This window comes from Kwoniella botswanensis, chromosome 1, assembly GCF_036426115.1.
Source record: "Kwoniella botswanensis chromosome 1, complete sequence".
NCBI classification, from domain to species: Eukaryota; Fungi; Basidiomycota; class Tremellomycetes; order Tremellales; family Cryptococcaceae; genus Kwoniella; species Kwoniella botswanensis.
Window position 1 is genome coordinate 9,966,339 of NC_088599.1, and position 24,278 is coordinate 9,990,616.

The 24,278-nt window shown below is 44.0% G+C and overlaps 13 protein-coding genes across 13 annotated transcripts; 4 read left to right on the top strand and 9 right to left on the bottom strand.

Moving 5' to 3' along the window:
• Positions 1–345: 345 nt before the first annotated feature.
• On the top strand, positions 346–2,290 carry L199_003772 (uncharacterized protein; the record flags this gene model as incomplete). The annotated part of the gene is made up of 6 exons (XM_064889500.1): positions 346–726; positions 893–1,240; positions 1,321–1,459; positions 1,550–1,618; positions 1,746–2,128; positions 2,228–2,290. 6 exons carry the CDS (start codon positions 346–348, stop codon positions 2,288–2,290), a joined length of 1,383 nt encoding a protein of 460 aa, XP_064745572.1.
• Positions 2,291–2,460: 170 nt separating this feature from the next.
• On the bottom strand, positions 2,461–4,245 carry L199_003773 (uncharacterized protein; the record flags this gene model as incomplete). Its single annotated transcript, XM_064889501.1, has 1 exon — positions 2,461–4,245. One exon carries the CDS (start codon positions 4,243–4,245, stop codon positions 2,461–2,463), a length of 1,785 nt encoding a protein of 594 aa, XP_064745573.1.
• A 720-nt stretch (positions 4,246–4,965) lies between these two features.
• Positions 4,966–5,868, bottom strand: L199_003774 (uncharacterized protein; the record flags this gene model as incomplete). Its single annotated transcript, XM_064889502.1, has 4 exons — positions 4,966–5,162; positions 5,283–5,496; positions 5,618–5,671; positions 5,749–5,868. 4 exons carry the CDS (start codon positions 5,866–5,868, stop codon positions 4,966–4,968), a joined length of 585 nt encoding a protein of 194 aa, XP_064745574.1.
• A 340-nt stretch (positions 5,869–6,208) lies between these two features.
• L199_003775 (uncharacterized protein) lies at positions 6,209–9,341 on the top strand (the record flags this gene model as incomplete). The annotated part of the gene is made up of 20 exons (XM_064889503.1): positions 6,209–6,338; positions 6,405–6,427; positions 6,486–6,503; positions 6,567–6,655; positions 6,716–6,886; positions 7,027–7,134; positions 7,194–7,231; positions 7,290–7,305; positions 7,359–7,439; positions 7,557–7,660; positions 7,718–7,769; positions 7,837–7,878; positions 7,932–8,006; positions 8,062–8,104; positions 8,162–8,395; positions 8,451–8,497; positions 8,557–8,891; positions 8,948–8,969; positions 9,049–9,134; positions 9,211–9,341. The coding sequence occupies 20 exons, from the start codon at positions 6,209–6,211 to the stop codon at positions 9,339–9,341; spliced, it is 1,845 nt and encodes a 614-aa protein (XP_064745575.1).
• Positions 9,342–9,651: 310 nt separating this feature from the next.
• On the bottom strand, positions 9,652–10,977 carry L199_003776 (uncharacterized protein; the record flags this gene model as incomplete). Its single annotated transcript, XM_064889504.1, has 8 exons — positions 9,652–9,800; positions 9,882–9,915; positions 10,014–10,047; positions 10,140–10,203; positions 10,358–10,429; positions 10,505–10,523; positions 10,588–10,763; positions 10,842–10,977. The coding sequence occupies 8 exons, from the start codon at positions 10,975–10,977 to the stop codon at positions 9,652–9,654; spliced, it is 684 nt and encodes a 227-aa protein (XP_064745576.1).
• Positions 10,978–11,349: 372 nt separating this feature from the next.
• L199_003777 (uncharacterized protein) lies at positions 11,350–12,613 on the bottom strand (the record flags this gene model as incomplete). The annotated part of the gene is made up of 2 exons (XM_064889505.1): positions 11,350–12,423; positions 12,515–12,613. 2 exons carry the CDS (start codon positions 12,611–12,613, stop codon positions 11,350–11,352), a joined length of 1,173 nt encoding a protein of 390 aa, XP_064745577.1.
• Positions 12,614–13,320: 707 nt separating this feature from the next.
• L199_003778 (uncharacterized protein) lies at positions 13,321–14,568 on the bottom strand (the record flags this gene model as incomplete). The annotated part of the gene is made up of 1 exon (XM_064889506.1): positions 13,321–14,568. One exon carries the CDS (start codon positions 14,566–14,568, stop codon positions 13,321–13,323), a length of 1,248 nt encoding a protein of 415 aa, XP_064745578.1.
• Positions 14,569–15,122: 554 nt separating this feature from the next.
• On the bottom strand, positions 15,123–15,945 carry L199_003779 (uncharacterized protein; the record flags this gene model as incomplete). Its single annotated transcript, XM_064889507.1, has 2 exons — positions 15,123–15,161; positions 15,229–15,945. 2 exons carry the CDS (start codon positions 15,943–15,945, stop codon positions 15,123–15,125), a joined length of 756 nt encoding a protein of 251 aa, XP_064745579.1.
• Positions 15,946–15,976: 31 nt separating this feature from the next.
• Positions 15,977–16,404, bottom strand: L199_003780 (uncharacterized protein; the record flags this gene model as incomplete). The annotated part of the gene is made up of 2 exons (XM_064889508.1): positions 15,977–15,991; positions 16,069–16,404. The coding sequence occupies 2 exons, from the start codon at positions 16,402–16,404 to the stop codon at positions 15,977–15,979; spliced, it is 351 nt and encodes a 116-aa protein (XP_064745580.1).
• A 626-nt stretch (positions 16,405–17,030) lies between these two features.
• Positions 17,031–17,441, bottom strand: L199_003781 (uncharacterized protein; the record flags this gene model as incomplete). The annotated part of the gene is made up of 3 exons (XM_064889509.1): positions 17,031–17,052; positions 17,120–17,224; positions 17,341–17,441. The coding sequence occupies 3 exons, from the start codon at positions 17,439–17,441 to the stop codon at positions 17,031–17,033; spliced, it is 228 nt and encodes a 75-aa protein (XP_064745581.1).
• Positions 17,442–17,796: 355 nt separating this feature from the next.
• Positions 17,797–18,959, top strand: L199_003782 (ATP-dependent Clp endopeptidase, proteolytic subunit ClpP; the record flags this gene model as incomplete). The annotated part of the gene is made up of 4 exons (XM_064889510.1): positions 17,797–17,976; positions 18,059–18,127; positions 18,250–18,514; positions 18,694–18,959. The coding sequence occupies 4 exons, from the start codon at positions 17,797–17,799 to the stop codon at positions 18,957–18,959; spliced, it is 780 nt and encodes a 259-aa protein (XP_064745582.1).
• Positions 18,960–19,835: 876 nt separating this feature from the next.
• Positions 19,836–21,941, top strand: L199_003783 (uncharacterized protein; the record flags this gene model as incomplete). The annotated part of the gene is made up of 5 exons (XM_064889511.1): positions 19,836–19,941; positions 20,030–20,912; positions 20,987–21,500; positions 21,570–21,809; positions 21,894–21,941. 5 exons carry the CDS (start codon positions 19,836–19,838, stop codon positions 21,939–21,941), a joined length of 1,791 nt encoding a protein of 596 aa, XP_064745583.1.
• Positions 21,942–22,522: 581 nt separating this feature from the next.
• Positions 22,523–24,123, bottom strand: L199_003784 (uncharacterized protein; the record flags this gene model as incomplete). Its single annotated transcript, XM_064889512.1, has 8 exons — positions 22,523–22,588; positions 22,658–22,796; positions 22,928–22,946; positions 23,015–23,162; positions 23,250–23,370; positions 23,485–23,576; positions 23,664–23,822; positions 23,968–24,123. 8 exons carry the CDS (start codon positions 24,121–24,123, stop codon positions 22,523–22,525), a joined length of 900 nt encoding a protein of 299 aa, XP_064745584.1.
• Between the last annotated feature and the right edge of the window lie 155 nt (positions 24,124–24,278).

The following is a 24,278-nucleotide window of genomic DNA, read 5'->3' on the forward strand; positions in this document are numbered from 1 at the left end:
CTTTCCATTTTCATGTATCTTCGGTATCGATAAGGCTATGCATGCATCTCAGCATTTTAAGAAGATAGAGGATTATTGTGAGAGGGGATGAGCCTCTCTGCCACTTCATGATGAGTGGTTGTTCACGAGTCCGGTTAAGAAGACGTTGCGTGACCGAGAATGCCATGTCAATACGCGGCAACAACATCCTTCATCTCCTTTCGTCTCCAAAAACAAGTCTTGACATATAGGTACGCATACAACCTCAAAGCCAGATACCTGAGCAGCCATCTGTCTGAACTGTTGTCACTCATTACCTATCACGTTATCCGTTCGAGGAAGAAGTCCTGCTACATACTCAACAAGATGCCATCTGGACCGTCAAACCAAGAATCCGAACCACTCTTACCTCTCCATCAACCTGCTACTACCAGTAGTACACCTTCTCGATCTCGCTTATCCGCTCGCCGATACAACCCACATTCATTAAGCTCTACAAGCAGAGATAAAGGCAAGGGCAAAGCGACGGCTTTGAGCGATATTGAAGCTGGTAGGACCTCTCCAGAAAAGGATTCAAGTGATTTACATTCGCCCAACGCTAGACGCAAAGGTAAAGCCAAAGCTAAGGAGGACAAGCGAGGTAGGAATGTGACGATTATATTCAGTAACGAGTCGGAGATAACAGGTCATGGAAATTTGGAGTGTTGGGTCGAAGATGGAGAGAACGTGGGGAGTCTGAAAGAGCAGGTGAGTGTGAGAGTCTGTTTGATAGGTGATGCGTGTGCATCGCATAGCTTGGGATGGGGATATACTGTGGTATATGGAGGTGAAAGGGATAGATATATTGTCAGATATCAGATGAGATCAACTAGACAGTGCATTATGAGGTTAATGTACATGACCGTTGCGGCAGATCAAAACCCTTCGTCCATCCTTACAATCCCATAACCTTCGATTGATCCATTCTGGCCGATTATTGACGGATGGTATACTCTTATTGCCTTGGCTGAGATCGTTAGAAGAGAGAGTGAAAAGACAAGCTGCAGGTGTAGGTGGAGATGTTGAAAATGTACTGAAGGAAGTTGGATTGACCGAAGATCGGAGTGAATCCTCCTCATCTGACGGCGATGATCATGAGGACGATGATGAGGGGGGCAAAATAAGAAAAAAGGCCGGTGAGAAGATCGTTAATGAGAAAGTATGGCTGCACTGTATTGTTGGTGGGAAAGAGGAGAAAACAAGCACCAATGAAGAAGAAGAGGTGAGTGTGTACCGTACCAACCAAACCCATCTACACTCTATGTGCTAAATATGACCTTGTCTTTTCTTCACTTCGGTCAGCCAAGTGCACCGCGCAGAAGAGGATTTGACGTTCTTCTAGATGCTGGACTTTCAGCGGATGATGTCGCTGCGATGAGAAGGCAGTTCTACGAGAGTAGAGGGGAAGAAGTGCCGGAAGGTATGGAGGACGGTGATATCAGTGAGTAGAGTGGCTTCTTACCGTGTCGCATGATCGATATCACTTTTTGGTATTGTTCCATGCTTCATGCTGATGGATGCATGATTGCAGATGACGAGCACGCTCGAGCATTGGAAGAACAGTGGATAGAAGGTGATATGACTGCTGAGACAGCTACCAGTGAGTTCGACGTTCATTAACCAATCGTCTTCATTCTTTAGTGGATCTTGGCATACTGCCCACTCCATAGGAAGCAGTATGTGGAAGCGACATTCATGTAGCTGACACTCTTTTGTTCTATCCCCAGCTACGACCGAAGGATTATACTCCTCGATCCTACACGGTTTATTGACAGGCTTCCTATTCCCTATAACACCATGGTTCTTCTTCCGCGAACCACCCCTACCCAATTTTTTCGATGCTGATGCAGAAGCTATCAACCTTTCTCGAATCGATCAAACGGCCAACAGGCGTACTTCAGCGGCCAGTACAAGTAATGTCAATCCAATCGACAATACGCATGTTAGTAATAATGGCGAAGCGTCTGAACCCATCACAACCACAAATGCATCGACGTCAACCGGTACGGACGGAATGGCTTCAGCACAAGATCGTTTCATGCGCGCCGGCGGGATTGGAATGGGTCTAGGAGAAATCGTGGCGAGTCAAGTATTTGGGAAGAGGATGCAGGTGAGTCCTATAACGCTCTTTTGTCACCACATTCTCCCGTATATCTCTCTTTCTTCCATGGATGATGATTACAGCTGATAGATTATCATTGTTTGTCAGATGGGTATCCTGCTAGGTACAATCCTTAATATAGCTTTTGGCGCATTGAGATTCCTCAACTAGAATCGAGTACTGCTCGCAATGGAAAGTTATTCATGTCTGGCGAAACGAACGATCTTCCTATATCAACCCGTAAATACTGAAAATATGGTATATTACACAATTATCCTCTTGAATGCGCTGATCAAGTGCGGGACGACCCTCCCCTAACTTACCGATTGATTCGATCAGTTTTAAGTCATCCAAGCGCCAGATGACCAACTCTGCGCTGGTTTTACTGCTCCTTTCAATCTTAGCTTATTATCCCAGGCTATCATCCTACGGTATCCTCGCCAAGCCCTCCTTGCTTTCTTCTTGGTCTCCACCATCTCGTCTTGTACATGAGTATCGGGGCGTGGCTCGTCGTCATCATAGAAATCACCTTGATCAGAAGAGGATCCATCGGAGCAATCAGTGTCGTGCTCAGCTTGCCCCTGGGTTTGAGGGTGAGAGGCATCTTCGTCGTGCTCTCCATCTGAGTTCTCAACCTTATCACAAGCATTTGATACTGATCTGACGTGATTCTCGTCATCTGGTTCGGAAACGATGAAGCTCAGCAGATGAAATGGTAACGGAGTGTCCCATTTTCCACTTGAGGGATTCTGCATATTCTTATGGCTCTGGAATCGGTTCATCCTATCTCGCTTGTAAGGTTCTCTTCCACATACGATTTCTCGAGTAGACGTCTTTCCCCATCGAGAAGTATTGAAATCCTGATAAGTATCTTGAACATCGAATCTTGTGTCTTTATCTCCATTGGTTAACCTCATCTTGTTTGCAGATTCTTTCTTTCGATCTTGATAATCTCTCAATTTAGCCCATGAAACAGAGAATTGAGGTATGATCTCGTTGTTGGGATTATCAATCACCACAACCCCCCCTTGAGTACTCATACGATGTTTCCCTTTATCTGCATTAGGTCTATCGTCGTCCGCATAATCGTGCGGAGTACCGTACAAGGGAGCAGTGCCGTAGTCTCCAAATTTGTCAATATAACTATTCAGATATTCATCTTGCTCTTGCTCACTGAGATTAGAAATGGAGGAAATCATCTTAGCAGTTTTCCAAGTAGCTCTAGCCAATTCCAAATACACATCTCCGGATCTGGAGATATACGGTCGGGAATCTTTCAAGGCTCTCATTATACATTGTTGGTGTTTCGGACATAGTCCACCATAACTTGCTGGATCGGTGTATATACCGTGCATTCCCGGTCTGATAGTATATTCGACGTGAGAATCGTACTGGGAAGAATGGTTAACACGGATGAACGGGTCTAGCAGGGTACGTAAGTAAAATTTAGATGGGTCGATCCATCCTTCCCCCTCTTCGTTTCTCTCTGTGTGTGAGGTGATAGTTGGTTTTCGTTTCAAGAAACTATGTTGAATTTTCGTGCCAGGAAATAAATTACAATTCTCATTCTTTGTAAAATTCGTTTTAGGATTCGGTTCTTCAAATTCACTTAACTTCAATAACAATCCCCTTGAACCTTTCTCGGTTGTATATTCCTCAGAGATCGTACATCTTTTCAAACCAGCTTCGATATCATTCTCTTTCAACGGTATGAGATTGGTTTTCATTGGGTTGTTGGTATTTTCGTATTTCTGGCTCCAGGCGTGTGGCAAGCATGCTGTATCTTCGTAGAATAGATGTGCCTCGATCCTTGAATACGGAAGATTATCGAATATCCCCTCGGAGGGGTCAAGGCTACCTTCGTCTAGGCGTTTGAGACAGTGTTTCTGAACCCACTTCTCATGTTCACTAGAAACTGCGGGGGTGGGGCTGATATCGATGCCCTTGGTGCTGTAACCCCCTGGGAAAGTGTCATCTTGACGTGCAGCGGGGTTGTTGGATGAGTGTTGTCTATGGCTAGTATCATCGTTCGACGATGCTGAACAGTCACATGAGTGGCCTATTCCAGCAGAAGATCCAGCTGAGGATACGTCAAGCGCACGGGCAGAACGAATAGGGATAGACATGGTTATCGAAATGAACGGCGGATCTGAGTATGTATGATAGAACTTACAATCCGGTAAGGATATCCGTACAGTTGTACTTATAGAATCGAATCTCGGTACAGCCCCTAGAAATCGAGAGAAGCTACCAGACAGAACAAGAGCTTCGGAAGACTTCCTCTGACGACCTCCTTTGTCAGTACTGTCAGTTCTGGCTAACACTTATACACTTTGAAAAGTCATACAAGATACCTGCTAACGCCAATGTTGATGACCCTTTGTTAGATATCCCTTCTGCTACGACACCAAGAACCTCAGGGGTTGCGGTACGGTATTATCGGATCGGTATAGCACCCATAGTGATACAGCGATCCTCCTCGCAATAATGCCATTCACTGTGATAATATATATATGCATCTAGTTTACTGAATCCATATTGGGATGTAGTCAACATGATGTGATCAGCGTTAATTAATTTCTTCGGTCCAGATGAGGACGACCGAAGTAAGGTGATGTCAGGATAAGGACGATAGAACCTTGAATAGACTGCATATACTCGTATATACAGCTATATTCGCTTATACCCCCCCCCCAATTTGCCAAATTCATGAAGATCTATTCAAGATAGTGATACTCGCTTGGTGGCCGATGATACTAGCTAAACAACCTAAAGGCAAAATAGATATCTCTGTTTAAGCCGCCGAACAGAACCAGCTGTTCAGTAAACGGTTAACCTTGACGAGGTTAAGCAATGGTAGAGTAGCCATTCCTGCCTGGAGGAGGTACCGGTGGTTGATTACCGTTATTGGCATTATCATCGTCGTCACCACCTAATCTGAATCCACCAGAGGAAGGGAAATTGCCCGGTTGTTGTTGCTGTTGTTGTTGGCCCTGAGGCTGTGCGGAGGTGAATCCGCCGGGCATCGAAGGGACTGTCCAATCTGAATGCATTAACCAGTTAGCGCGGTGTCTACGTTATCTCCATAACGGATATTCTAGTCAGACCGCAAAAGGGCAGTATCGATGCCAACAGGGACAACAGAGATCGTAAAATGACTCACTGCCTCCTCCAGGTAAGTTCACTCCCTGGGGCATCCTCCAGCTTCCAAACGACAGATCACTACCTCTTTCTCTGAGTTGCGCTAAACAGCTGAAGAATAACGGGATCTTGATGAGGAACAATAAGATTGAGAATAATAGGATGAAGAAAGAGTATCGGTGGAACAGGAGTGAATACAGGTCGAATATCCCTGTGAACAGGACAAGTGATAGGAACTGTGTATCAATCGGACAAAGTCAGTATCGGTCTCTAAATAAGTCCCGTATATTTCTTGTGACGAGGTAATCTATCGGAAATTGACTCGTGTGTCCTTGAACGAGTTATGATCAGACTCACTTGGCGGAATGGTACGGTTGTACTGTGCATCTCATGCGCGACTATCCCGAAAAGCTGTCACATTGCATGGTAATCAGCTCATGCTCCATGATCACTCCGAGCTAGCTGATGTGCAGAGAGGACACACCTACCATCAAAGGGAAGTTGTATCCGAACCCCGTCGTACTGCCCGCAGTGACCAGGGCGAGGGAAGTAGCGGTGGTCAACAAGGACAGTGCGTCCTGTGAAGCGAGTCTGTCTTGTAATGACATTTTCTTGGACTTTTTCTCGGGCTGAGTTGACGTATGGAAGTTTCCTAGGTCGGATTTGGGTACTACTATCACTGGTACAGCTCATAAGAAGAGCAGGACAAGCAAAGAGGGAGATGCAATGGGAATGAGAACGTGTTCATCACTTCCCCAGCTGATCCGCCGGAAAGAGATCATACCTGAACGGCGATCGCCGATGATAATCCTGAGTGAGTACCGTCAATCCATGTCCGGATTGAGTTAAGATAACAAAGCAAGCAACCACAATTCAAAATGAATCTGCACATCTACATCAAGAATACAGAGAGTTAGAGACGCATATCATAGGAACTCACCGGGGATCATGAGGCAAATCACTCTTCTCTCCCTTCTCATTGGAGTATCAGCTTCTCAACATAGCTTGAAACTGCCGGAACCGACCAGGCAATTGGAATGGAAAGATGTCAATTTCCTCAGTACTTCAGACATCCATGGTGAGTTGGATGTCGGTGTATCCTACGAAAAGATGTTACAGACAGCTAATGATTGATGGACGACAGGATGGCTGCTGGGTCACCAACATGTGAGCTCGGTGTCTTTGGAATGCACGCATTGTACTTCAGCTGATCTTCCCGTTGTAGGCGACATGGCCGGAGCCCGTGAGTTCAGTAAAGTTCAGTAATATGATTGATTGAATGGTAGAGCTGACTCTTTCCATGCAGAACTATTCAGGCGATTACGGATCCTTAGCGTCATTTGCAACCCACATGAGACGTATAGCGCATGACAAAGGAGTTGATTTGCTTTTAGTGTGAGTTCAGTCCGCATTCCTATTTCGGATAAATCGCTCATTATATTGCGAGCGGTTCAGCGATGCCGGAGATCATCACGATGGATCAGGACTCGTCTCATCTTCATCAGATGCTGCAGGCAAAGCAGAAGATATCTTCTCGATGTTGCCTTACGACATCATCACTATTGGTAACCACGAGCTGTACCACTATGAAGATGCGTTGGAGGAGTACAGGAATAAAGGAAGATGGTGAGTCTAGTACCTGAAAGGTCATCTCCCAGATGCCTTGCACCACTGCCATCACGCCATGCTTGATTGTCACATATCTTGCCAGTGTAGCGGCCAGTCATCTGATTGTTCGAACCACAGCTGATTTCCATGGTACACAGGAATGGCAGATATTTAACATCAAACGTAAATATCACGATTCAATCTGAAGATGGATCTTTTCAGTCGGTACCTTTGGGAGAACAGTATCTCAAGTTTGTTACGGAGCAGTAAGCTAAATATGATGAAAGTGATGCCGATGATTACCAAGCTGATCAATCGATCATAGAGGTAGAAAAGTCACTGCCTTTGGTATCATATTCAACTGTGAGCTGCTGTGTACCGGTTTGTATTGTATAATGAAGCTGATCAATGAGATCTGTAGTCCAAGCTCATGCTAAGTAAGCTTTTGATGGATCCCTGCCAGAGAGTTTTAGCTTACCTTCGATTCTAGAGGCATATCAATACAGAAACCCTCTAAATTAGCTAAAGAACCTTGGTTCTTGGATGCGATAAAGGACAAACCTGATTACTTGTACGTGTCGAATGGTTCTCGTCTTTGTATTTACCGTCTTGTAATTTTCTCGTTTTCACTGAGACCCGAAGAATTGCTTACGAGTGAAAATTGATTGTCAATGATCCTCTCAAACAGCGTCTTAGCTGGACATATGCCTGCAAGAGGTGAAACAGCAGAGTTCGGGCCTATCTTCGATGCTATACGAGAGGCGCATCCTAAAGTCCCGATATACATCTTCGGTGAGCTGCCTTGGCAGAAATGTTGCATGAAATCCAGCTTATACCAAGATTAAAAAGGGGGTCACACTCATGTCCGAGACTGTGTTCAGTACGATGACAGATCTATCGGGTAAGCTGACTTGTTCTTCTTTGCTTTACGACTTTAGCTGACCGACCATTGTCGCCATGATGAGCAGAGTCGTACCGGGAAGATATCTTGAAACGGTTGCTTTCACCTCGTGAGCTTTCTTGACGAGGACAAACGAAGACCAGCTGATTGTGAGCGTGTCAGGTCTTCTCTGCCCCAGGACAACGATGAGGAACCTTTGGATGTAGCTCGAAGGTATATCGACGGTAACCCGGTCAGGTAAGCGGATATCGAAATTTCATCAACTTGGCCTCAGCTCACTCAATAATGCTAGCTACAAATGGCACACAAACACCTCAGATGAGGAGTTCGACCTCGTAGGTTCTCCTACAATCATGCATTCTTGTTTCCCTCTAACGATTATCGCTGTCTAGCCAATTGGGAGGAACATCTCCCTGGCCCTTCTTCGACTAGCATCCAATCTCAATATCTCCACGCCCTTGGGGATAGCTCCACATGACTATTTCCTGGAAAGACACCCCTACGGACATCCACGATCAGTCCTCACCGTGTTCTCGGATCAAGTATTGCCTCGCACTATCATTGACAAGGAGAGGAACGGGACAAGGGTGATAATTGGAAATGCTGGTAGTCTACGGTTTGACCTGGTAAGCTGAAAGAGGGATATTCATGTTCAGGGACTACAGCTAATGGTTACGACAGTTCCAAGGGAGGTTCGACAGGAACGATGAATTGACGGTTTCACCATTGTGAGTCGGCCTGCCCGCTAAGAACGGACCATCAAGCTTTGCTGATAAGCATTGGGTAGTACGAGTAAATTCCTCTATGTTGAACTTCCAGCTGGACTAGCTAGGAATATCACCGAACAGATGAACAAATCTGGAGCCTCGAAACTACTACCTTCTGAGCCTACAAACAAGTTCGAAGAGGAAGATAGGGTTCGAAGGATATACAATCAGTGGATGTCTGAACAATGGGAAGATTATCTCATACAAGGTGGAGATGATCATTTGTATGACCAATTGGAAAGTCAGAGGATATTTAAGGATGACGAAAGTGTTATACCGAAGAAACCTAGAACGATGGGATTTGTCACCAAGGATAGTTGTCCAGGTAAAGGAGATGATATCGAACATTATCCTGGTGAGCTGAGTGATCGCACGATTATGGCTTTGAGCTCACCATACTGTATGATATAGTTCCCCATGTTGGTAATCAGCCGTTAGTCAAGCCGTCTAATCAGTTTATTAAGATTAAGATTGACTGTATGGAAGCTGATATCTCTGTCATCTCTCCGCAGTGACTTCGTTCAAACTCCTTTCCCTGATGTCAACAATGATGAGATTATAGATGTGGTATCCATGGATTTTGCTCTGGATGATTTTTGTGAGTCCACTTCTACCCTCAATTAGGAGTTTTCATTGAAGTACGGTAGTGCTGATGTCAATTTCATGATACTTAGTGGCCGCTGTCAATGTTCTAGACCCAACTATTGACCTAAAAGAAGAGCATATGAAGCCTTATGCAGAAGGGTTGGAGATCAATGTGGTCTTCGGAATGTATGCCAAGGAGATGTGGCAAGATGGGCTTTGATGACTGGATCGTTAAAGGAGTATATAACTAGTGGACGGATAGATGGTGTGGATAATCTAGATTTTGCATTGCATCGCATAGCGCCTGTGAATAATGATGAGAATTATCTTTTGTATATACTTGATTGTGTCTATATGTTTGTATCATCTGCATGAATACTCGGGATTCCATTATTGAGTCTTGCTCCCCATTTCTATATCTTATTTATCATGCACTTCCAATTCCAGTTTTATTTTGGTATTCGTCATTCCCCTAGTTTGGTCGATGGTCTACCAATTTCCCGTTCTGCACGTCATACGACGATCCATTTTCACTGTTGATCCTCCTTCTCCTTCTCTTGCGATTTAGCTCTCTCGCCTATAATCTTCGCACTGACATTCCTCACATTCTGAGCGGCTCGTTCAATACCGCCAGATTGGGCTTTCTTGTATAATGTGAGGGAAGGTTCTAGTTGACCGGCTATTCAATCACAACAAAATTATCAGCGATCTATCTAGTCATCTCTGATGGAGGGAGGTTGCTGTAAGGATATGGATTTACTGGATTCTAACACGGCTGCTAGGTTGAAAGCGATCTATGTGAAAGTCAACCACATTGATTGTCATCAGCTCTGGTGAGATTACGATCGGATCAATCTGACAAGGCATGAATAGGTATGAGGTGAAGACATACCTCTGGGTCTTCAGGTGACAGCTCCAAAGCAGAACTACCAGAATGGAGATTAGCTACCGGGCATCATATTCTTCTTTTTCATTCTGTCGGTCTTAAAGATCATTCGTGATGGACGCTTGAACTCACGTCAAATGTTTTATAGCTAAAGCTGGTTTTGGTGGGTTATCCAGTACGTATGCCGAAGCTAGATCTGACGAGAGAAGACAAAGAATGATAATCAGCTTCCCGAGTCATCGCAGCTATGAGGATCCTTCTTGAAGTCATAGTATAGAACATGATATTTCCGGAATTAAAATGACGAGCTTCACGGTTGAAGAAGACAGAGGGTAAGAATCGTCACTCACTCGTGTGTGCGTCCGCTGAAGGTTGAAGGTCGATTGATTTGCCCCATGCTTCAACAGCTGCAACTTTATTCTCTGTACACAAGCATCACGAGATCAGCACATATTGGACTCTTTTTCTCCTTCTTGGGCTTGGTGATTACAACTCACGGAGATGGTATTCGCAATTCTACAAGTAATAACGAGAACCATCAGCCTGTTCACTAGAGTAGATACGAGATTATGGTACTTACACCAAGATTATGCCATCCTTCACTTGTCTCCTTTACTTCCACGCTCTCTCTGTACAGCTTGGCAGCTTTAGATAAATCACCATCTTCCAAAGCCCTCGTTCCAGCTTCTAAAAGATCCAGGGCTTTGGTAAAGGTAGGATCAACGGTCGTAGCTTCTCCGGAGGACGTTGCGTAGCCTACCGATTGAAGGAATGAGGGATGGATCAGCGGTGGGTTCCTCTTCCATAGAGGCTAAGTTGAAAGGTTGGACAGACCTCTCCTAGATATTATGGATGCAGATGCAGCAACGATATTCCTTCGTCTGGACACTGAAGCTGTTATACGTAGATTTCTGGCTGGGAGCACAGAAGCTCGAGCTAATACCATCAATCCTCGTGTGAGTGAAGCCATTTTATCTGTTCTGATTGAGTGATGTGCTTTTGTATGTACTATACCGAGTGTGAGCAGACAGAGAGGATGGGAAGGTGAGATGAGATTTTATGAAGAGAAGATGAAGATTTCGTTCGAAAGTGGAGGTTGAATGTCGAACAACCTCTGCACCTATACAGCCTCACACATTGTACTGTACCTTCTCTATGAATATTTATCGGTCATTCTTTGCGTTGTAGTACTTGTAGCAATACTGCGTAGATGGACGACTTTTCATCAATCGGAATACTATCAAGGAAGGGTAACTAAATACTAACAATCGCAGTACCTGAGAGAACATATCAAAATACACTGAACTGACAGTGAGTATCGGTCCTCGATCTGACCCAGCACTCATCGACTTGGTGTCTTACTGATTGTCTCCTTAAGGATATCCTCGCAGAGTAATAAGTAAACATCCTTCTTCGCTCCTGATAGTCCACTCTTGTATAACTCCAAGGCACGGTCCGCAATATCAAACGAAAGACCTTCTTCGAACCTGTACGTAAATTCACTTTTGATCGTTTCGACAGATCTCAGATGATGCTGGATACTTTGCGGATTGAGTGGTAAAGGTACTTGATGAGGTTCTGGTAAATCTGCCCATCGGATTTCGGGCTCATTCTCACAGTTGTCATCGGGATCGAGGCCAAATGATAACGTTTGGCCCTGTTGAGTTGACATACCATTCAAACTAGTCAGCTGACTCAATATGCTGATCAAATCTTGCCTATAATAATCCGCCGGCAGGGGTCCACTGTTACTTCGAAATTGGAAGTGTGGGCTGATCGTTGTCAACATCTCGTTATAAGGGACACTAACGTTTCTCTCAAACTCCCTGATACGCGAAGCAGTTTCGAAAGCTCCTTTTATAATCTGACCGAACACTTTCTGATCATCCTTGGTCAACACTCTTTCGTGGGTTCTGTCACCATATATAGCCTTACTTGACCTGAATCGGAACGAGAGATCTGAGATACGATCTTGGTTGATTTGGTCTTCGGTCTCAGAAGGGAAACTGAAAAATATCGAATGACTCGCAATGGGAATTTCTCTCAACTTCGATACGCATTCCAACAGAACATCTTGTACCAAGCTCGCTGCAACTCTCATATCTCCTTCCTCATCCTCGGTGACAACCAATGCCGAATTGGGAGAGATACGAAGAATTTTTAGATCGGTATAGGTAAACCTGGGTTTTTGGTTTGAGGACAATGCTGTTCGTCTTGAGACAGCTTTGGACCAATTGATTCCATCAACATACGAAAGGGGTCTACAAATTTCGACATCACCTCCTTCTTGAGCTGTTAAATGAGTTATACTCATATCGATGATAGATTGGACATCTCCTTCCCATTTCCCCCTTAAGTGGTATTTCTCTTCTTCCGTTAATGCTGATAGATCGTAATAGCCGGCCCATAGAGCTGACTTCGCATGAGCAGCCAGGTCAATAGCGGTACTGACAGTATCCATGAATCGCTCTCGAGACTGTTTAGGCCACTTGGAAGTCTTAATGGACCGGTTTTTCAGGTCGGGTCAATTGAACGGTATTGCTGAAGTCGATCTTATCCGGAGTGATATCAAGAGAGGGTATGGACTGGATGATACCTTGTGACATCTTGGTTTGCCTTTTGCAAGTGACTTTCTGTAGAAGGATTCCGAACGGAATGTCTCTGGTATCAAGTGAATCTGGATGACTTAGGTGAAGATGGCTAACAATTGCAAGATGCCCGGTGATTTATCGAGTGAGACTTAACGTCTACAGTCCAAAGGCCTGAATCTGACTCGGACTACTTGCTCGTTGGGGAGAGCCTCATGAAAAGATGGATATGCTTTGCTTCCGTATAGCAAAGGAGCATCACTCGCCATCGCAAAGCTATCATGCTTTCGTAAGCTTCCTGTGCCGTCATAACTACGACTCGACTTTTTCCCTAACTTCTCAATTTACTGCATGCACTTCCATTGGTGACATCAACGGTGAATGGAAATAATGGTTCACAAGACGTCGTTCAGGAGTTCAAGCGAAGATGCTTCGATTCTTCGTCATGCGTGAATATACACAGAATTCTTGGGTAAGCACAATGTACGATTGATATTTGGATCTAGTGACCGAGAAACCTAGACCAGCTCTGGGGTACGACAGTATGGATGGATCTGAATATGTCGTGATGTGTATGAACCACGTATGTTCTAGTACCTGGTCTGCATAATGACATTGATGCAGTACAAAGCTATAAAGAGGCATATTCTGAGAATTACGAGTCTACACCATTTCCTGATATCCATCAATAGAGTTTGACGAGATCAGATCGTTTCTCACTGTCATCACTCCGCCCCATCCGCAACTTCTTCCAGAATGTTTCCGCACAGCATCGAATCAGCTCCTAAATCTTTCTGACGGTCATCCAAAGAATACAAACTCAGTATATAATCAGCCACTGAGAGCCCATCTTGAGACTGTTTCAAATAATCGAAGGTAGCTTGAGCCCCTGCACTGATCTTCCGCAGTCTCTTGATCGTCTCTAAATCGATCGGTTGTGCAAAACCAGCATGGTCATCAGATGCCACGTACAAGGTTTTCCAAGTCCATCGATCATACTCATCATCACGATCGATCTGCCTCGTTGCGGCACCTTCCTCGTCCGATATGAAATATAATAATCTTTTACCCCTTTGGGCAGTGTGTCCATTCAGACTCGTCAACCTACTCATTATAAGATCCAAATCGTCCTTTCTGTAAAGGCCTTTACCGGTCTCGATTTGGCCCCCAGATTCATATGCTCTGATACGAGAAGCGAGCCGATAGGCCGATTTAACAACTTGGCTGAGCATCATCCGATCTTCCTCGTTCAATTCATCTTTCGCGGATCTCTCTTGACCATACATCCCGCGAGTCGAATCAAATTCGAACACCAAATTATCGATATCTTCGATATATTCACCTTCGGAAGGAGGGTAATTGATCGACATAGTATGACTAGGCACCTGGATATCTTGAAAGGCGGGGATGGTTTTTCCTAACATACCTTTCGAGAATTTTATCGGCATTCTCAGTGCCTCGTCCTCGAGAGAGTCTTGCTCTTCTTGCAGATCCCATCCATTGATGCGTTCCATATCAATATCATGATACTTTGGTTTATCTGTAGACGAGAAATTGTATGATTTAGTCAAAGCTCTTGACCAATTGATCTTCGGTGCAGTAGTGTATTCCCCGTCCGCTAGAGGTTTATTAAGCTTCACACCCTTCTCCGAACGCATCACTTGTATGCTCGCATCAACGATGTTGTCGACCCTGTCTTTCCATGAAGTGTACAATCTTGATTTGGTATCATCGTCCAATCTCGAAAGATCATAGCTATTTTGCCACTGAGACGATTTAATATGAGCTGTCAAATCGAATGCGCTGTTAAGATTGCCCAGGTACTCCTCCGCGTGGTCCTTGAACGACTTCGAAGGTGGTCTAGAGGATCTTGCTGGCCTAGGTATTCGGCCCAGGTGGGTCTCTATTCCAAAGGTTATGTGATCCGGGGTTATGCTCAGACTGGGCTGCGTCTTGATAATTGCTTCAACCATGGTGCGGACCGTTCAATGAAGGGTAAGTTAATTAATCACAATACTATGAGAGGGTGATGTCGTGTGGAGTAAAGAAATTTAGATGACTGTGTTATATGTCGCTAATAAAATTGCAACCTTCTATATCAGAAGTTTAAGGAATGACTCCAATAAATTCTCCACTTGAAGGACTTCTCCAAAAGAAAGGATATGTCTCTGATCCAGACCTTTTTAATTTACTGTATTAATTGCCGAAATTCATCGAACGACGACTGATGCGATGCACTTGTAATTGACTCTACTTACAAAGGTGGGCAGAAGGGATTTGCAATATAGATATGCGCAGTCTAAAAGATGCAACCCATTGCTGTATCTAGAGCTTTCTACTGTATTTCAGTTTATATTCAGTACAGTATAATTCTCCTGCTTGGTATCTATACGTTGAGATTTATACACATAAGTTACTTGTTATATGAATAGGATTTAATCCAATGCCTCTCGAGTTAATATCGATTTACCGCTCTAGTCAAGGATGCTGCTTCACAGATGTAAGGTACAACCTTATCCACATTCTCTTATACACCCTTGGACTTTGCAATGTCCTCCTTTAATTTCTTCACAGATAATGAAATGGACAAAACAATCTACATCATCAGCATGCTCTCCATAACAATCCAACACATATTGAGGTATCGAGGTATATTCGCCTCTGCTTATTCCTCTAATGAGATTCGCTTTGAATAACCTACTTTTATCGACTATGCTCTTGAAATCTCCAAATTCCATCGATTGCAGTACAGCTGACGAAGTTGCTAGCTCATTCCATCTTCTCTTATAGCCCTTATCTTCGTCCCCATTTTCGGTGGAAGTTTCTTTCACGCCGGTGTATAACAATAAATCGCTTGGTTTAGTCAATTCACCATGATACGATGTGACAGTCATCCTCTTTAGGTTACTCTCCAAATCACTCTTTCGATATTTTTTTCCTTCCTCTCCATTTTGATAGTTCCTCAAGATAGAGGCGGTCTCAAATGCACTTTTCAACGCTTGGCTGATGAGCGATGCATCGCCTTCGAGGTCGATATCATTCTCTAAATAAGTACCTTCACCGTATTTACCAAGTATATTAACAAATTGAAAACTCATAGACTCGATATCTACGATATTATCCTCATTGCCGCTCGAAGTAGGCGGTACAATTGCAGATAAGGAATAAGTCGGAACGGCGATGGTTGCAAATGTGGGAATAGTAGCGAACAAAGTATTTTGAGCGAGCTGAGCGGGAAGTTCAGCAGAGTCTTCGATAGTGCTCGAAGTCGAGCCTGGTCCACGTTTCCCATTATCGTTGACGTCATTTCTCGAGGAGTGTGAGCTTCTGATTAAATCATTGTAGATCATCTTCAATTGGAAATTTTGATATTTCTTCTCATCATTCGAATCCAGTCTGAAATCCCGCTTCAAAGCCTTATCCCAATTCAATGTTGACCCAATCCTCTCCTCCTCCGGTAAAGCTCTTTCAACCGTCATGTTATTTTGGCTCTGTAGATGATCTATACCAGCTCGGACGATCGAATCGACATCAAAAGCCCAAGAACGGTTCAACGCTTCTTCATCCCAGCTATCGAAACCTTCTTCTTTCGTCTCAAACATAAATTGAGTTAATCTACTGTTCGCTGCGATCTCGTACGCTTCTTGTAAATTGTCGAGGAACCCGTTGCGATTGCTCTTACTCCATCGCGACGTGGTGCTAGACCGTCCCCGAATGGGTTTAGCTAGACGGGTATCAATGGATAGAGCAATCGTATTGTCTTCAGAGACCGTGCAGGTCGGTGAGGTCTTTATTACTCCTTCAATCATCGTTATAAATAAACTACGGTTGATTCAGTATGATTTATTGGTAAGTTAGGGAAGTGGGTTCGAATGGAGTATCAGTATAATGGGTAGAAGTATATATGCACCGGAATCATCTTATCGGAAGAAGCAACTGCTTGTGCACCATTCGACGAGTCTGGGAAACTGAAGAAAGGAAATAAGAAGCCAGGGAATGGTTTCAGTCTTACAAGGGAAGGAAGGGAATCATGAACTTGGAAGTTTCACGATCGAGTATGGTTCGGACGTTTCAATGTCTTACTTGGTAGTCTGTAATCTGTAATCTGATGATTCTTCTCGAGAAGTCATCGTGTTATGAGTTGATCGCGATGACCTCATAGACAATTCGCCGGTGTCATCGGACAAGAAAAAGGAATTCTCGTGGGTAAAGGAGATAATCCAACATTCTCACTCAACAAACAGCTCATCTAACGATCCTTTTTTCTCGATATCACTCTTCTGATTACTAATCCCAGTATATCGCCTAGGGTCCCGTCTCATGTGCGTTTGTCCCATTCTATCCAATGCATGACCTCATGACAATTACACCAATAGCTAAGGACGAGATATCTTGATCCAATTCCCAGCTATTGACCCATCCTCATAAGACGTATTTATGCGGCACCGGACTTTGACCTACGACCATAGATCCATATCAGTATATCAGCAGCTACAATCTACGTGAAATGCCTTCCAGACTCACATTTGCCATTTAGCAGCGAAGAAGGGAGTACCGAAACCCAAGGTGGTGAAGACGATCATTTTGATAGCTAACCATGGTTTGTTTGTGACGTTGGTTGGGAGGGTGCTACGTGAGTAAGAGCGAAGTATGTCAGTGCCCTCTTCATATAAAGCTAATTGGTTTTACATGAGGATTGCACATAAATGTGTATGTTCTGAAGATGGAATGGGAACCGGACTCACTGGTCAACGACGTTCTCGAAATGGGCGTTTCTGACTTGTTGTCTGGCCGCTGGGAGGGCCCTGGCAGCTCGTAGAGGGGCGGATCGAAGGAGCATGGACATCTTGACGAGTTGAGTGGTGAAGCAGTGATAGTAATAGTCTATAGGATGATTGTCAATTGTACTTGATTAGATGTGAATTCGTTGTTTCGCACCACCATGCACCATCCGACAACATCGAATCAAAATGGGATGTTAACGTTATGGGCAACACAGATGCGGCCCATTCCGACAAGCTGACCACCAATCGGAATTAACGAGAATATTAGCGTATGTGGCATTCTACCAGGCTGCAACACGTGGTTGATATCGATCTTATCCTCCACTTCTGACAGTCTGATCTCAGCTGTTCAAGAACAAAAAGCTCATGCATTTCGATTGTAAATCACCTTCCTAGTCTCATGAGAAATCACCTACAATGTCAAGGATAGCCAGCTCAATGCTACGACAAGCCGCAGTTGCCGGTCCATCCAGGATAGTCAGGTCGAGGAACTTCGGATTCATACCGACAGCCTCTCCCGAGCAAAAGCTGTTCCCTGATCAAGCTTCGAATCCTGTAGTTCGAGATAGTCTGGTACCGATTGTTGTCGAGCAAACTGTGAGTTGATAGAAGGTTATTCAGCTATCTGTTGCTTCAAAGGACAAGAAACAGTAGCTGATATACTTCTCTAATGATCTAGGCTAGAGGTGAAAGAAGCTATGATATATATTCGAGACTGTTGAGGGAACGAGTGATATTCTTGGGACCGGTAAGTTACGACTTCACAGAGGTATCAATGGAGTCAATTTGAAGCAACTCAGTTTGCTCCTACCTGAGGCTCCATGGCACTCAAAAGCACAATATACTGATAGTATGTCTCTACCATTTCAGGTAAATTCTGTCGATTCTACCCTCTTAACCGCCCAACTCCTGTTCCTCGAAGCTGAAGATCCCTCTCGACCCATCAAGTTGTACATCAACTCACCAGGAGGAGTGGTGACTTCCGGATTGGCGATATACGATACCATGCAATATATATCTCCACCTGTACATACATTCTGTTTGGGTCAGGCGGCAAGTATGGGTAGTTTGCTCTTAGCTGGTGGAGAGAAAGGCCATAGATATGCATTGAAGAATAGTAGTGTTATGATACATCGTGAGTGGTCTAATTTCTCTTGTAAAGCAAACAGGGTTTGGGGAATGGGTCTAGTGTTCGAAGGTATAAATTGGGATGGAAAATCTCCATGAATTACTCCGACCGTATGAGGAGAAGACGACGCAACGTTGTCGATCGAGCAAAATTGCGCTGGCCGCTGATGACTGTGACACTCATAGAACCATCCGGCGGAGCCCAAGGCCAAGCTTCCGACATTGCTCTGCATGCCAAGGAGATCTTACGTATTCGATCAGCCTTGACCGACATATATGCCGATCACTGTACGAGGCCTGACGAACAGAGGGATACTGCCAGAGAAAGATTCGAAAAGGCATTAGAGAGGGATTATTTTATGACTGCGGATGAGGCTGTGGAATTTGGGATTGTAGATAAGATAGTGACACGTAGGGCGGATGGGCAGATAGGTGAGGAAGAGAAGAAGTAGGAGTTGGGTTGTTAGATCGTATGTAGATGAATGAAACGCATACGCTTGATGATCACTTCACCTCCACCTTCGTAGCATGTAAGGCCCCCAGGCGTTTGTGTAAGCTCTGATCAAGATGGCATTGCCTCATACTCATGACTATGCATGACCGAGGTTATTGTCTTCCTACTGCAAAGCATGTATGTTGTGATCTGAAACACCCAACGGTCCAAGCGTGTTTCAGCCCGACAATTACACCCTAAGACGCTAAGACGCGATTGTTTTCAAGGTGTCCGTCGGTCCGAGCACTAACATTACATTTAGTCTGAGATTCCTTTTTGTTTCCCTTATTCATGTTCGATCATTCTCTTCTCACTGCAGTACAATGTCGAAGTGATATTCCAGAGGGTCGGTGTCGTGCTGGTATGCAGATCATCGATCGTGGACCATGAAGGAGTAAAGGAGGTCCTTGCTTAGTCTTCTTGCCTTTCTACACGCATGTTTTGTTAATTTACTTTTCCTTAACCCTGTCCTTTTGTCTGTCCGTCAAAATCACCGCTGTTGTATCCGTTGAACGGAGTGTAGAAATCAGCCTCCCTTTCACCTTTGCCGTCACCGACCTCGTGGATCCGTGATCCTCCTTCATCGTCTTATATATAGTTATAACGGATTATCATCATCCAACCTTTCTTCCTCCATTTGATTCATTCCTCCCCTTATTATCCTTTTCATCCTATATCCGAATCATTTATCTCTGACTTCAGTCATTCCTTTTACAAAGTGACATAATCAAGTTGAACTTGATCCCCTACTCTTCATATTGACAATATAGATACTACCCAAGCCCGAACACCTCGAGGTTATTTGTCTATATAACATAGAAGATTCCCACTAAAGATGAAGTTGGTGGTAGCTCTATCGCTGCTTCAGGTCTTACCCATGGGATTGGGTAAGAAACATAGTAATTCCTTTGAAAGGCGTTCGAGGAATGCTAGACATGGTGGTGAGTATAAGAGTCCTTCTCCTCTTCATCTCCTCTCTAGACCAAATGAGCGGGGAAAACTAATGTGCTCATACCGTTTTCATCTTAGACCTCGCTGAACGTCAAATTGTCGAGACCATCTATGTGACTGAGACAGTCTGGGTCAATGCTACACCTACGGAGACCTCAACCTCGCCAGTCGATGGTCAACCCACCACCCAACTGGAAATTGCCGCTTTGGCCTCTCCATCCGATTCGATCGTCCCTGACCAAGATAGTATCACTTCATCCACTTCCACAGCCGCTTTATCCGTCCAAACCGACACCGGTGTATATGGATTATCTCAAGCTACCAATCCTATAGATACCTTCGTTTCGCCCTCCTCCTCGACTGAATCCGGTACGATCTCTGACTCATCATCCGTCTCCACTGTTACGACCGACGCTCCTTCTACCTCTTCTGGTGCCGTCGAAGCTCAGGGAATAACAATTTCAGCAGGACTGAATATTACTCTCGGTGGTGGGAACCCCGTTAAAGGCAACTCCGATAAGAAAGTTTTCGCCCATTTCATGATTGGTATAGTATACGCCTATACCTTGGAATCATGGTTAGAAGATATTGAATTGGCCAAATCAAAAGGTATAGATGGTTTCGCCCTCAACATCGGTCTAGACTCCTATACCCAACCTCAGCTCGATCTCGCATATAAAGCAGCGGAGATCTCTGGGGATTTTGTCTGTTTTATATCGTTCGACTTTAATTGGTATACTGTCGATAACACTACGGGAGTATCAGAAACGATGAAGAGGTACAACGACTTACCGGCCCAATTCAAAGTGGATGGTAAACCTTTCGTATCGAGTTTCATAGGTGACGGGTTCGATTGGGCTGCAGTTGGATCGGGATGCGGTCAGGAGATTTACGCTGTACCCTTCTGGGCGCCTACACAGGAGAATGCCGATAATAAGGGATTAAGCGGTTTGTTTTCTTGGTAAGTACATCAATTTAGTGCTGGTAAATCCTAAGGTAAAATATGAGCTGATACGAATACATTTCAATATCCAGGACCGCATGGGCATCCAAAGATAATGGACCAATTGATCCACCCCTAACGACAGTCCAAGACGAAGCTTATATCGATGTTGTTGGAAAAGCCAACAAAGTCTATATGGCACCGGTATCTTCATGGTTCTTTACTCATTTCGGTAAAGAAGTACCTTATTCCAAAAACTGGTTATTCAAATCTGAAAACTTATGGAAATATCGATGGGATCAGATCTTAGAGTTAGGAGACAAGTTGAATTACTTAGAGATGGTCACATGGAACGATTATGGAGAATCGCACAATTTGAGAAATTGGGGTGGTCTTCATTCTGATGATGGTTGTTCCAAATGGGCTCAAGGTTTAGATCATCTGCCGATGTTGGATCTTTCATTACCTTATATAAAAGCTTGGAAATCAGGATCAAAGACCCCCATAGTCGAGAAGGATCAAGTGTTTTATTGGTATAGGCCTCATTTGAAATCTGCTGAATGTGATTCGACTGATAATTATGGAAGTAAACCTGATGGATGGGATGTGAGTTCAAAAAGAACTGTATATTTATTCGACTTGATGCTGATGATTTGTGTTACATTCTGTGGTTAGATCGTCGCAGATACTGTATTCGTAACTACCATGACCAAACTCGGAGGGACTATCAAAGTAACTTCAGGATCCAATCAGCCAGTGATGAAATTGGTTAAACCGGGTGTACAATCCGTCGAAATTCCTATGGCAGCAGGTAAACAGACCTTTGAATTTTTCACTTTGACTGGTGGATATAAGAAAGGAGAGGCGACGATAGAAGTCAGTGAACAATGTTGGAAACCCATGACAAGTAATTACGTGAGTGCTGCTTATCCTCTTGAGATACATCAATGCGCGAAGGATTGAGGTACGAAGCTGACTCGAAACCGATATTGGTCATAGACTGCGATATATAATTACAATTATCATTCAGGCGTCTTAAATTGTTAATGGATGAAAATGGACGGATCTTCCTTATGGGATAGTCTATATTTAGTGAGATTCAATCTTGATTGCCGGATTTACGGATCTTGTCAGATAAACAAAATGTAGCTTCTATATCGAAACATATACCCATTTTTTTACTTTTCTCTTCTTCACTTCGTTGGACGGATTGGAATGGAAATTTCTATCTTGTTCTTGCACTCTCTGTCCATAGCATGTTTATTCATATTTGAGATGCTGGTTATTCATCTATCTACTTGAGTTTAGTTCTGTTAGTTAGTTTTATAGTTAATCCACTGGAAATATATTGAAAATGCGACATCTTGGTCTTGGTCTTCACCCAATTGCGAGCAAAGAGAATGAGATAGTTACATACATGTGACGACATTCCGATGTGATCATATATATACGCAGTGGACTTAACGTCTTTCTAACCCGTTGTGCACGTTCTTACATGCTAGCTCTGACCTTCAGATAGTTTTCTATGAATATGGGATGAATGGCATGTTGTATCTGCATGACAAAACCACCTCGCACCCTATCTATTTCTATCCGTTATAATATAATCAAATAATCGATGTCACAGGTTAAACGAAAGCAGCTAAGACGGGGTAAGATTTCTCATAGACTGTGAAAATGATACCACCGCTCATCTATCGATCGATATCAAGAAAAGAGGGATCAGTCAGCGATAAAACGGATATACCATTAGTGTGACTTACTACCAATCTACCCAATCTGGGCACAGTTCCTTTCCACAATTTAAAGAACCCTTCTTCAGTGATTACTCTGTATGCGCAATGTAAAGAGTTTTTGTACTCTGTCCGAGCTCGAAGGGATTGCATACGTGTTTTGATCACGCTGGGGTTCACAATTGTAACAAGAATATTAGCATACATGATGGGAGATCGCGACAGTGTCAAGATTAGATAAGTGTAGATGATGACGGTCACCTCGACGTGAAATCTCGGAGGGATAGCTATGGAACTCACTCAAATGGCATTGTGCAGTCTAATGTATCGGTTACCAATCAGCTTATCCACTTTTGGTACTCGAACACTAATATCAATTTCACTCACAAACGGTGATGACACCCGCCGTAGCACCTATACCAAAAGTCATCCATCCCGGCATCTGAGTACCGGGAACAACACTCCCTTGAGCTAACTGTTTGAGGGTGGAGTACGAGGAGAATCGCACGGCGGAATTAGCCCCTTGACGAAGCATCTACGGACACATCACATAGATAACAACATCAGTACCTCGCCTTCGGTCGGGTCAGGAGAATGATGTAGAGCAATGACCATGACGTACGACTGGTCCAACACCTCTATAAATCCCTAACCAACCTTCCTCTTTGATAATTGTACTAACAGCGTGGGAAGTACCTTTGAATCTAGGTTGAGCAAGTTTGGAATCTTCAATCATTTTGGTTCTGTGATCATCACATCAGTCCAATCTAATCCAGTCCAGTCATTCAAATCAAAGATTACTTTTCAATGAATAATGATCGCACAGTGATTCAGACGAGAAGAAACGCGATACCCACTTGATAGTTTCTGATGGTGTCACAGCTATGATAGCTTCTGACATACCTGCTCCTAAACCAGCTAACATCGATCTTGGTGCTGTTAATTTTCCCTATAGCATATACCCGGTGAGTCAGCTCAGGTTTCTCTATAGCACAGTACTCTGTGTCATTTTGAACATATGGCCAGCTTAACCCACCTCATCATCCTTGAGCAGACTCTTGAACTGATCATAAGTCGTGAATCTCACACCTGCCTTTACGGCATTTCCAATGATCACAGGGGTGACACCTGCGTATAGTCCGGCGATTCCTCGCTGTTGTATCGTACCTCTTAGGGCTTGATATGGCGTGAGTTGCTGCACAGGACGAAAAAACTGTTACATTAGCAACATCCTATGGTGTTGTATTTGCCAACAGCGAACAAGCAGGATCGAAACACATATGATCAGACCAGTCTGATGTTTATGTTGGGAAGAAGACATGATAATCTTAGCAACTCACCTTACCACCTTCCAACGCACCAAACTGTAACTGAGTTTTCAAACTCTCCAAAGGGAAGGTCACGAACGCCTCTGTACCTCCTGCGATGGCTCCTGCCAATAACGAAGCTATAGGCTTCTCCTTTTGTTTGCCTTTGGCTTGGGACTGAGACGACATCTTGCTGTTATTGTAGAAAGTTGAGGTACTCAGGCCGGGTGATGAGCAGGCTGAAGAGAAGGAGATGCGATATCTTGTCAGAAAAAGTGTTGCCGACTCGTTTGGTGTGATGCGATCGAGATTGGCAAGTGAAATAAACGTTAATGTTTGTTTCT